General features: G+C 45.2%; 1 protein-coding gene across 2 annotated transcripts in view; it reads left to right on the top strand.

Moving 5' to 3' along the window:
• The window catches only part of osbpl10b (oxysterol binding protein-like 10b), a 39,868-nt gene extending 27,318 nt beyond the window's left edge, over positions 1 to 12,550 (top strand). For both annotated transcript variants that reach the window (XM_028979108.1, XM_028979107.1), the window contains 6 exons: positions 1,635 to 1,784; positions 4,325 to 4,808; positions 7,664 to 7,850; positions 7,931 to 8,113; positions 10,135 to 10,288; positions 10,677 to 12,550. In XM_028979108.1, the coding sequence (XP_028834941.1) occupies positions 1,635 to 1,784; positions 4,325 to 4,808; positions 7,664 to 7,850; positions 7,931 to 8,113; positions 10,135 to 10,288; positions 10,677 to 10,721 (1,203 nt within the window). In that variant the 3' untranslated portion in view covers positions 10,722 to 12,550. The remainder of the gene's footprint in view (positions 1 to 1,634; positions 1,785 to 4,324; positions 4,809 to 7,663; positions 7,851 to 7,930; positions 8,114 to 10,134; positions 10,289 to 10,676) is intronic.
• Positions 12,551 to 12,978: the final 428 nt, after the last annotated feature.

Raw genomic sequence — 12,978 nt, 5'->3', positions numbered from 1 at the left:
CACGATCTGAGCGCCTGCTGCAAGAGTTGACCAAAATGGTGAATTTTGGGAACTAGGAACTTTTTGGACTTGACTTTCGTCTGCTGAATGAAGTGGTGCGGGTAATGATTGACCTGCTGACAATCCGCTGCACGGTTTCTTCGCTTAGCAGCGCTGACCGGTTTTGGGCCCATTGATTTATTGACAAGCTTCACGCAGAGCTCAGTGGGTCGACGTGGCTCGACCTTGATCTGACCTGAACCCCGGCGAATGGGTGGGTTTAACGTCGGACGCTGAGTGAGAGAAGGAGAGGGTTGGATGGCGGTGGAGGGGGATCCGCGCTTCTGGCCGCGTTCCTGTATGAAATATTCAAGGTGTAACTCTGCATCCAAGAGCCGCTCTGAGCTAAAAAGGGAGGTTGTCCCATCCAATAAAGGTCTCATCCCGTTTCCTTCATTTGGAAGCACAATTCCCTGCGTAGTGTATAAATGCTATTTTATATTCATAAAACAATTCCGAAAGAAAAAAATCTAGCAAACCTGGACCCAGATTTTTTTGTTGTTTGCTACCATACAGATGAAGTGAACATGTCACCTTGGAACAGGTAGAGTATACTAGGCAGCAAGAGGATACTTTGACCTTGAGGATAACATGTTGGAAGCATAATTTTTTTTTTTTTTTAAAACAAGGATCAAATTTAGTTGCCTAGAGGCTTTGAAGGATCTTCCCAGTCTGCAAGGTATTAAAACCGATGAACAAACTACAGGCTCATGGGGGACTCTCGTGGGGGGACACATGCCACCCTGTGTTTTCGGACCCAGTTGAAGATCGAATTGCTGAAAAGGTTTGTGCCGGTTCTGATAGGAATTGGGATACGTAGCCCATGCTGACCCATGTTTTCTTATAGATCATATGAAGTGATGGGAAAACATACCCAAGTCAAGATCATTATGTTATGGCGGATTTGTGTTAGCATCACATGTTCTCTTTTACACTGACACTGGGTGGGAAAGCAGTGCTGTGAGAGAATTTTATTCTATTTCCCACAATGCTTTGGGGGCACCCGCTTCTAGGACGCTTCCTTACATTATGCATTAGGACCGGCGTTCGGCTCCCGGCAGCCCTGTCTCTGGACCACATCCCTGCTGCTGTTCTTTAGCTAATACAGCATACATCGAAGAAACAGGATTGTGACATTACCCACAATTCTTTGGCACAGGCACCAGTGAACCCTCATCTTAATCAAAGAACGGGCACTTCCTGTCCGCTAGTTTCACAATCACCTTGAACCTGTAGAGTAGTGTTCAGGTATCTTTGCATCTTTAACATCTCCTGCATGATGTACTGATTTATAAAGTTCTCTCTGGAACATACCACAGGCTCCAGTCTCAAATCTCACAGGCATCATGGGATTATCTGATTTCATTATAAATTTGTCTCAAATGCCATGTGTGTAAATGAAGACGGTGCCTTTGTGTGGGATTTGGGGGATTTTCTTCTAATGACCATCGGTGATGTGCAGGATGGGTACAGAAAATGTTTTTTTTAATCCAGACTGTCTCAGATTAACGTGAATTTCCTGTCCACTGAAGTAATATTGGTGCTTTTCCACGATTCTGAGGTTTTGTGGACGTTTCGTTGTTGTTTTGCTGCAGAAGCATCCAGACCCTGAAGGTGTGGACCCCAGCGAGGAGACCACCGACACTGAGGACAATGAGGAGGAGGACCTGGGGGTGCTGGATGACCAGCGTAACATTATCCTGCACCTGCTGTCCCAGCTTAAACTGGGCATGGACCTGACACGGGTAATATTCACACATCCAGTGTAGTTCTCATTCTTTAATGTCCGCAAATATCTTCACTTGCTGTGTGTTTGCAGTATTGATAGAGGGTTTCAGGAAGAATCGATAATATTCATACTAGGAATAAAAATGCCTCCTGATCAAAGTTAGTGAAATGAGTCTGTTCTACTGTATTTGGAGAGTAAATTATTGCAAATTTTTGCTAATCAGTGCCTTACAGGGATAAAGGGACGCTCGCAAATGAGAGAAATTAAATAGTCATACCCTGAAAAAATCAATGTGACAGTCACTTATTTAAATAATTTTTAAATAAACACCAAAAGACAGTTTAGTGTATAAATATGAGCCATGTATTTATAGTAAACCAAGCCTCTTTTTGTCTTGGTCTGTCACTCTCTAGTCATTGTCTAGAGGGTGGTAGTAGCCTAGTGGGTAACACACTCGCCTTTGAACCAGAAGACCCAGGTTCAAATCCCACAGGACTGTCCCTGTAACTACTGATTTGTAAGTAGTTGGATGAGGGTGTCTGATAAATGCTGTAAAATGTAAATGTCTCAAAAGCCCGGCACACAAAAGCATGTAAGAACACCAAATGTTTATCTTAATGACTGCATATTACCACCATTATGATGAATCTGAAGACACACACACATGCACACACACACTGAGCACATGTGGTGTGCTCAGGTAGGCCAGTTTTGGATTGCTGGGCAGGGCCGAGATCCCATTACAGAGCCAGAACCGGCGCTGGCGTGACCAGGATTTGGTCCAAGTCCACGTTGCTCTTGTGAAGAAACGGAGCTCCTCGTGGCTGCGCTGGCTCGCGAAGGGAAATTGGGAATTGGTTGCGTAACCCTCAACCGCTAACGAGGCCTAATGTCAGACGTGATCATTTTCATTAGATCTTTGTGATAGGCGGGCCATCGCACACTCGCAGCTTCCATGGTCACGGTGCCCTCACTTGCGATAATTAGAGCTACTTACACGATGGTGCTGTCTTCAAAGGGCAGCTACTTGTGTTTTAGGGAGAAAATCTCTTCTGAAGAAACATGGCCTTTCTGAGAGAAAAGACGAGAGATGAATGAAGGTTTAATTGATGTGTGCAATTGGTTTAAGGTTATTCATGTTTATTATTTTGTGATATGATCTACAGGTTCAAACCCCAGCATAACATTCCATCTTTTCCTGGCACTAAATAGGAAGGGGAGTGGGGCGTGTCACACCAAGTAACGCTTTTGCTGGGGTGTAATTATTTTCAACGCCTAAATTAGGTTTCTATAAATAATATTTGACTGACAGATTTCACGGGCCATCCTTGCACAATATTGATGATTTAAGCTCTGTCCTGTCAAAATGTCATGTGTAGGGTGTCATGTGTAGAGTGTCCTCTTCCTTCCACCTCCCATTTTCTTTACTTGTAATGTGTTTTGTGACAAGCACAATCTCTGCTATTGTCGAACACAACAGTTAGCCATCATTCATATTTTCAGGAAAAAAAAGAAAATCAAATTTGGACTATGTATTATAAAATATAAAGAGCTCGTAAAACGATTTTTTGTGGATATGATGACCAAGATTGACTATGCTACACGGCTGTGTAGCAAGTGACAGGCACAACGGCCAATTGTGGCAACAACTGATTAATATTTGCAGATTCTGTAAGAAAATATGTACGGGGTGGCCCATTTATATGGATACACCTCAATAAAATTGGAATGGTTGGTGATAATAACGTCCTGTTTGTGGCACATTAGTATATGTGAGGGGGCAAACTTTGGGTGGTGGCAAACTTTGGGTGGTGACCGTAGTGGCTATTTTGAAGTCGGCCATCTTGGATCCAACTTTTGTTTTTTCAATAGGAAGAGGGTCATGTGACACATCAGATTTATTGGTAATTTCCCAAGAAAACCAATGGTTTTAACGTAACTTTATTCTTTCATGAGTTATTTACAAGTTTCTGACCACTTATAAAATGTGTTCAATGTGCTGCCCATTGTGTTGGATTGTCAAGGTGTATCCATATAAATTGGCCATCCTGTATTTATTAAAATGTCCATAATAGTCAGCATGTTCTGATTGAAGCAATATGTTAATGTCACTGTTCTAGTTTTTTATTACCCTGTACCAATGTACATTCTGGCTCCCACACAAAGTCTAACCCCGGGCAGAGCAGATCCATCCATACGTGAAATACTTCATACAGGCCTGCATGAAGTATTTTTATCAGAAGTGGACAGCAGGGGTTGTGAGAACAGCCCTCTGCTGTTTTGTTGAGTCTCAGACCTGCTAATGAGCACCATTCGTCAGCCAAAGGGAAGAAGTAATTAGCTAAATCTGCCGGCTCAGTGCACAGGTTCAAGACAAAAGACAGGGCAGCTCTTTTTTTGGTTTTTGAGATTTTGCCACCGCTGTTTTTTAGATCCGGATGAATTAGAAGCCAGCTTCACCTGATCCTTCATTACCGAGAGCAGTAGAGAAGGGACACTGGAGACACCAACGGTGTTTTTTCGGTGCCGATTCAATCGTCTCTTTTTTTTTCCCAGGTGGTGCTGCCTACCTTTATCCTGGAGAAGCGCTCTCTACTGGAGATGTACGCCAACTTCATGGCCCACCCAGACATGTTCTTGGCCATCACGGGTGGATCCACGGAGGAGGAGCGGATTGTACGCTTTGTGGAGTATTACCTGACCGCCTTCCACGAGGGTCGTAAGGGAGCCGTAGCCAAAAAGCCCTACAACCCCATCCTGGGCGAGAGCTTCCGCTGCACCTGGGACGTCCCGCGCGATCGCGTCCGGCCCCTCAGGACTCAGGCCCCCGCGCCACCTCCCGCTTCTGGAGAGCAGGGACGAATGGCAGACGGGGCTGGATGCTACCACTTGCGCTTCGTAGCGGAGCAGGTCTCGCACCATCCGCCCATTTCAGGATTTTACTGCGAGTGCAGGGAGCGGCGGATGTGTGTCAACACCCACGTCTGGACCAAGAGCAAATTCATGGGCATGTCTGTTGGAGTGTCCATGGTGGGAGAAGGTATGACACCAGTCTGGGAGTTATGATAGATACATTTAATATTGACTCATTTATGTGATGCTCTCTTGCACATGTACAGGGTGGGCCATTTATATGGATACACCTTAATAAAATGGGAATGGTTGGTGACATTGAACACATTTTATAAGTGGTCAGAAACTTGTGAAAGAATAAAGTTACACACCATTGATTTTCTTGGGAAATTACCAATAAATCTGATGTGTCACATGACCCTCTTCCTATTGAAAAAACAAAAGTTGGATCCAAGATGGCCGACTTAAAAATGGCCACTATGGTCACCACCCCTCACATATATTAATGTGCCACAAACAGGACGTTAATATCACCAACCATTCCCATTTTATTAAGGTTTATCTATATAAATGACCCACCCTGTTGTATGGGGGAAGAGTAAAGGTCCCAGCTCACACACTATCACCACATGGTGTAGTAAAAAGCATGTAAGTAACCCAGAAAGATCCTCCAACTCTGTACCACCTCTGAAAACTACTTGGCTCTCCAAGTTCCATTTAAATGCAGTAGCGGTGGCTAAAACTAATATGATTTATTATTGACTGTCATCCACTGTCAAGTGAGGATATTAGCTGGACTACATTGAGGATATTAAGGATAATTACACAGCATTTAAAGCCACAGCGGGGTGTGAGTATTCACTTTGATCTCAGAGTCTCATGATGGAAGCCTAAGACCCAAAATTTGAGAAGTGAAGTGATTGTGACACACAGCAGCACAGCACACGGTGCACAGAGTGAAATTTGTCCTCTGCATTTAACCCATCACCCTGAGTGAGCAGTGGGCAGCCATGACAGGTGCCCGGGGAGCAGTGTGTGGGGACGGTGCTTTGCTCAGTGGCACCTTGGCGGTTCGGGATTTGAACCAGCATCCTTCTGATTATGGGGCCTATTCCTTAACCACTAGTCCACCGCCCTACAAACGCATGACTCGTTATCCATTGCGCCAGAACCAAGGCTTTAAACAGCACTATAGCCGTTTATAGTCTAGTCTTAGTATAGTCTTTGTAGCAAGCTATAATTTATTTAGTCTTAGACACATCTACTAATTTTGGGCTACTCAATCTTACTTTGTCTGAATTCATCAGAATTGTCCATGACTAATTTAGGCTTGTAGTGAATGAAAACTGCCGGTAGCTTGGTAGTAACCTAGCGGGTAACACACTCGCCTATAAACCAGAAGACCCAGGTTCAAACCCCACTTACTACCATTGTGTCCCTGAACAAGACACTTAACCCTAAGTTGCTCCAGGGGGGGGACTGTCCCTGTAAATACTGACTGTACGTCGCTCTGGACAAGGGCGTCTGATAAATGCTGTAAATGTGATGACATTTTAGTCTTCTCTTCTAGTTAGTTAGTATTTTATTTTAGTTATCAGTTGTGTTTTTATTGTATTAATGGTAACAGGAAAAGATGAAGACCAGTTGCTAGATCAACTGGGAATTACAACAGTTTGTAATCAACAGTCATAATCTATTATCTGCACAACCTGGCACTTAAACAGAAGATTTTACATCCTGAGTTATTTGTCCCACCCTTAAAATGTCTGGTGGATAAAAGAGCGGCAGGTGTTTTATTTATTTTTTTTATTCCTACATGAATTTTGCATGACTGTACAGAATTTTGCATTACTTGACCTCTCCAATTTATCTGGTCATGGCTGTCTTTGCTGATGCTCTTCGACACCTCGAAGTCTGTTCCCAGGTCAGCCTTGCCCCCTCAGGGCTGCGCACCAGGCCGGCTCTCCTGCAATAAAACGCTCCCAGGCACTTTGTTTCACGCGTCAAAGCGTGGCGTGGCACTGCGTGGCATTGCGCGGCTGTGACGTGGACGAGCACAGGTGTTCGGCGCACCGGAGTTCGCGGGCAGCGTGCCAGCATTAGCCAATTAAGACTTGCGCTGTAATTAGGACAGCATTAATCACCAACAAGATGGAATGTGCTCATTTCCCCTGAGTGCTGGATGCTATGCTAATGAGAGCAGGGAAGAAGTTTACTTTTGCGGCCGAATGTGACAATTAACTTGCTTACTGAGCTTATTGCTCTCAAATTGTCACAGGCAAGATATGAACATTTTATTGAATAATGCATTGAATTTGAAGCACATTCTCTGTATGACTACATTATTTTACATTGTGCTTCATGTTTTTATAAATTATAAATAAAAATAGATTAATTAATTTATTTTGCCATGAATTGGGAATATTCATGGAGTTTTGCGTTTTATTTTACATAGACACAAGCTCATAAAGTGAGAAATATGTATAAAAAAAAGTGTAGCCATGGGAACACTGCGTGTCCTGTAATCTCGTGGATAGTAGAATTTCACCAGGAGCTTCGCTCCATCTCCTTGGTGAGAGAAGCCCTACTCCTGCCCCCTACCGCGCCGCACAGGGGACAGAAATGCTGAGCCAGCCCCCCCCCCCCCCTCGCATGGCAGCGCCGGGCCGAACGCACTGACGCGCCACTCTGGAGCGGCTGCCCGAGGGCGCGGAGCCGGGCACTGGCCCCGCCCTGCATGCGCCTGTCCTGGGGAAACAGATGTGTATCTGTCAGACCTGGATGTCTGCCTGCAGCAGATTTTGTCACAAGACAGCTGTCCGTTACGTAAGGGGGTGTTGGGAGGGGGGGGTTCTGGTCCCATGGAGGAAAGGAAGCAGAGCCAGAGGCATCAGCACCACACGGTGCTCTCCCTGAACACGAGCCAGACACACACACACTCACACACACACAAAAAAAGAGTTCACAGTTAATCAGCAGATAATAATTATTCTATTGTGTTAATAAAATAATGACAGGAGCGATCCTCCCTCTCCCTCCCAGGTGCTCTCCACCTCCTGGAGCATGATGAGGTGTACGTGTTCACGCTGCCCTGCGCCTACGCCCGCTCCATCCTCACTGTGCCCTGGGTGGAGCTGGGGGGAAAGGTGTCCATCAGCTGCAGTAAGACTGGATACTCGGCCACCGTCACCTTCCACACAAAACCTTTTTATGGAGGGAAAGTACACAGGTGTGTGTATGTGTGTGTGTGTGTTTGGTCTGTACCTGGAAGGTTCTGTACCTACAACATGCTCTTCTGTCCTTTGGCAGAGTGACGGCCGAGGTCAAGCATAACCCCACCGGCACCATCGTCTGCAAGGCTCAGGGCGAGTGGAATGGCATCCTCGAGTTCACCTACAGCAATGGAGAGACCAAAGTGATCGACACATGCAAGCTGCCCGTCATCAGGAAGAAGATCCGGCCGGTGGAGAAACAAGGCCAGTCTGAGTCCAGGTGAGTCAACATTTTTGACAATTTAAAAAAAAAGAAATTAAGTGAAAATGAAGAATGTGAACATAAAAGAATTGAGATTATCATTAGTAGTTTTGGGCATGACTATTTGCACGGTGTATTTATTTTGTTCAGGTCATTATAGCACTGGTGCAATAAAAAAAAAAAGAAGAAGAGTAACCACCACCGACTTATATCTTCACTTTTTTCAGTACCTACGAGGTATGTTTTGCATAGTATGTACATGTTTTAATGGGAAATAAACTGGGACAGTATAACTGGTTCCAGAAAACTGCCTGCAACTTCCCGAGCAAATACTTTTACTTTGAGTGATTAAACATTCGGACCACAGGACATGATTTGAGGCAGTGTAGTGGTCCGTTCGTGCATTGCTCTCCAGAGTGTGTGGTTTTATTAGCGGTTTGGGCCAATTACGTTCTCCTCGTATCGTGTTCTTTTTCTCTCTCTCCGTCTCACTCATTCTCGTTCCCTGTGAGCGCAACAGAAAGACGAGAGGCTCTGATCGTTTCTCAGACAGCGATTCCGGAGAACACCATCTCCCACCTTCTCATCCAACTGAGCCCTTATGTAATCCCGGTCCGCTCATGGCCGAGCCTCATCTTAATGCGGCATCTGGGAGCGCGGTTTGCTGGAGCCGCCTGGCCAGAAGCACCGGACAGTTCTGTAATGTCATCAGAGCGGTATTAGCACCGGGGTCTAATGCTATCAGAGGCAGAGATGAAGTGTAACTGAATCAAGGCCTGCAGAGAAAACCATTACAAAGGACTGGATTCTGCATTCGCACGAGCAGGACTGCTCTTAACACGGTGCCAGTCGAGGCTTGTGGTTCCATATGGGTGCAGTGTAGGTTTCTCACGTTCTCCACCTCCTACTTGCTCCTTTACATTTACATTTACGGCATTTATGAGACACCCTTATCCAGAGCGACTTACAATCAGTAGTTACAGGGACAGTCCCCCCCCTGGAGCAACTTAGGGTTAAGTGTCTTGCTCAGGGACACAATGGTAGTAAGTGGGATTTGAACCTGGGTCTTCAGGTTCATAGGAGAGTGTGTTACCCACTAGGCCTACTGCTCCTTCAAGAGGACAACATGCCACGACTACGTGGTCCTGTGCTGGAGGCTTCACATGACCCAGATTTGCATGCATGACATGCTAACTTCACAGAGCACAGGAGCAGATCGGATCCACGTGATGCGAACCACTCCCCCCTTCTTAGTGGTTCTGTGTTCTGACTTGTGTCCTCGGCCTCACCCGCTGGATGCAGTCCATCGCCATCCAGCCGCGTCCCTTTAATCCAGCTGCTGTTTAGTTTAATGGACGGAAGAGCCAGTTCACGTGACTGCGGAAGCCGTGGTGTCGTCTGGCTGACTAGACGCATGGCAGCGATCTGAATTTGACTTTGCTTTTATGTGAAAATGCAGCTCACGAGCAGAGTCTGCAGATGAAACAGACAGCTTCCTGCGCACCATCTCCCATGAGCTTGAGGAGATGGGGGCGAACCAAGAAGTGGTGCAGTACATCAATGAATCTAACTATTTAGGGTGTAACCCTCGGAAGGAAAAATACAGAATTTTATTTAGCATTGTTAGATTTTATACAAGTGCACATTTCTTTTAATCACCACAATGTTCAGCGATGGGCCTTGTTTGCTCATCCTGAGGTTTTACATACATTATGCAAATATGAAACTTAAAAAGAGAGGAGCCCATGGTGACGATTGAGGAAGTGTGAGAGTGGTCATTCTGTTCCTGTCAAACTTAAACGAGATCCTCACTACAATTTCACCACAAAGTTTTTTAGATATTAAGCCACAATAGAAATAATACAATAAAAAAAAACAAAAAAACAATAAAAAAGTGTGTTTGTGTTTTATCATAACTCAGAATAAATAGGTCTTATATAAATAACATCACATCTACTAGTTTTTTTTTTGCAGTTTGGCTCTCAGGATCTTGTTTCATTATTACTTTTATTATTAATCGGCCGATGCTTTTTCTGCAGGCGGCTGTGGCAGCACGTGACGTGTGCATTGAAGTCGGGGAACATAGACGTCGCGACAGAGAAGAAGAGGCAGCTGGAGGAGCAGCAGCGTACTGAAGAGAGACAGCGGGCAGCATCCAACACGCCCTGGAAACCAAAATACTTTATAAAAGAGGTGAGGAGGAGGAGGAGGAGGAGGAGGAGGAGGGGGGGGGGGGGCGGCACCACTCGGGTAAATAAATTCGTGCAGTTTCAGTGTAGCCATTCTGAAACCCGCCACCGTACAGGTTCTGCTGTTGTTGTGTTGGCACTCCCATCAGTGTCACCTGCGGGCACGCGGTGTTCTACTCCCCACAAAAAGCCACACGGCGTACAACCTGTTGTCAAAAACCGACCATTGACGAGAACCCGTACAGAACAAGCAACTGGGCCAGTCTCAGAAAAAGCATTTTCCAAAAGGCAGTGCCATCTGTGATCACCTAAGAAGCCCCTCTCTCTCTCTCTCATATATATATATATATATAAAATTTTTAACAAGTGTTGCCATGTGTGTACATTACTAGGGTGACGGCTGGGTGTACCACAAGCCACTGTGGAAGATACACTGATGACGGCGCAAGACCTCCGCCGTCTGTCACAGTCCCGCCCCACTCACGGACGGGGTTACACAGGAGATGGGCCGACCATCCCGTGGGAGAAAAGCAAGAGGAGCACATTTGTTAAAAGACACGAGCCGCCCATCCCGGTTTTTAAAAGTGAACAGTGCCAAAAACAGTAGTCCTAAGTAAAATGGACAAAAGTAGTTCATTTAGACCATGAAGGGAAGAACACTTCCCTGGCCAGAGACAGTTCTGGAACACTCCAGCCACCCTGGACTTGATGAGACGAAAGCACAGAGTGGATCTTCTGAGCGTGTGGGAGGACTGTAAGCTGCAGTCGTCCTTTGTTCACACTCACTGAAGTCTGCTGGACTTGTAGTCCAATTTTGACTTCATGCCTGTACTGTAGGATGAGACGACGGCGTATTCGCGCACCTCTGCTGCATGAGGGGAAACGTAAAATCCAGGAGCATTGAAATAAAGTCTGTTAAGTGCTTAGTAGGAAACCAAACGATTCTGCGTCCAACTCATAATGGACATGCTTGCGTCGGGGGGAGATGGTTGGCCTTCGACTGTGGCAACTTCACTGGGCCCTTTTTATCGTGGAGTTCTCCGGTCTTACCCTTTAAATCCAGGTGATTTGGATGTTAAAAAAAAAAAAAAAATTAAAGTGGTTTCTGGAAGGATAGATTCACTTTAGAAATGCCCATTTGGGCTTGAACCAGACCCTTAATCCAATCAGGAGCATGTAATGATTTAAGTGGAGTCTGAGTGCAGGTCAGTAGTCTGCTTTCATGTCACGTGAGGCTGGACCGAAGTCTGGGAAGGGCAGAGTGTAGTAGCTACATTTCCACCATTAGATCAGTAAAGGAGGTCCTTTTCTGTTTTGTTTTTCCTGCTCCACATTTAAACTGAAGATGCTAGAGTCGAGTGTCTGTTAGAAGGGGCTGGTAATGAGTTGCATCCAACTCTTCACCTCACATGCTCATTAATACAATGCCAACCTGCCGTTAACATCTGTTTATATAGATGCTACCATGTAATTGTGTTCGCGCAGACCTTACCTTCAGAGAGCTGTGAACATATTAATCATTTTGTTAGACCGAGTGAATGAGCTGATTTTCCAGCTCAGCTCATGGGCATATTATAATTGCTCACATCCATGTAGAGTCATGTGGCTTTTATCCATTTAAATCAACTTTTTTTTTTTAATAAGCAAGAACCGTGTCCCTTTTTTGTCATGTTATAGAATACTAAGAAAGAAAGGCACAGAAGGCCTTGCTGAGACCTTGAAACACTTCTTGCACTCAGTAAGTCAGTACTGAGCATACAGAACCCAATACTATGAGCTGACCAACATTTTTTTGGGGCACAAACCAGGAGGGAACTGATCCCAGATGCTGTATAACCTCTTTCTGCAATGATTAGGAACCTATTAGTTTCCCCTAAACCCTGTGCAGCATAGTTCAGATGTGCCACCCTGTTTAAAAAAGGTCCCATGACGGGAATAATATCGGTCTTAGTGGTGACCTAACACTATATCTGGAGTCTCTTTCTGAAATTCAGCCTTGACGCAGAATTACAGCCACACAATGAGATTTCCCCAGGTCGCACCACCTCTGTAGCTTTAAACGATGAGGAGAAGAGAGGCGGGGCGAGGTGGACTTCTACCAATCAACGAAACACCTTTACAAACTGCGAGTCGTAAAGGGTTCTTAAGATAGATCGGATGTGCGTGTTTCACGGGGTGAATTAAAGAAAACTAACCCACAGGTTATTTAAAGTCTCGCATGGTGGAACAAAAAAAAAAAAAAAAACTGCTTGTGCTCAATTTTTCATCCATTCACAGAGCGACTGCAATGCTTCGCAGGTTTTCAAGCCATGATGGTCGGTGGAGCTAATTTTTTTTTTTTTAGGGGAGGAGTAAGAAATTCTCTTGGTGGAAAAAGCTTGAGAAACGGGAGGTAACCTCTCCCCTTATCGCCACATAAGGGGACAAAATTCCAGGTCCTGCTGTCTGCACGGCGAAGTAGAAATCATTCCTACCGCCGTTTCTAGCTAAAGGTCAGGGGACCTTTAAATGACAAATTATGTGATATTCCATTTTGCCTCCAGCCCTTGTTAGAAACATTTTGCTTTGAGAAACCTTCTCACCGCATTCTCAGTGTGGAATGGTCCAAACAACCCAGTTCATCCACAACACCTGAGAAAAAAAAATGATACAGAAGTGTCACGCTGCCACCCAGTGGCCAGTAATTCCTTAGTA

Source organism: Denticeps clupeoides, chromosome 5 (assembly GCF_900700375.1).
Source record: "Denticeps clupeoides chromosome 5, fDenClu1.1, whole genome shotgun sequence".
NCBI classification, from domain to species: Eukaryota; Metazoa; Chordata; class Actinopteri; order Clupeiformes; family Denticipitidae; genus Denticeps; species Denticeps clupeoides.
The sequence above is the reverse complement of the archived record's forward strand: the minus strand, read 5'-3'. Positions and strand labels throughout refer to the sequence as shown.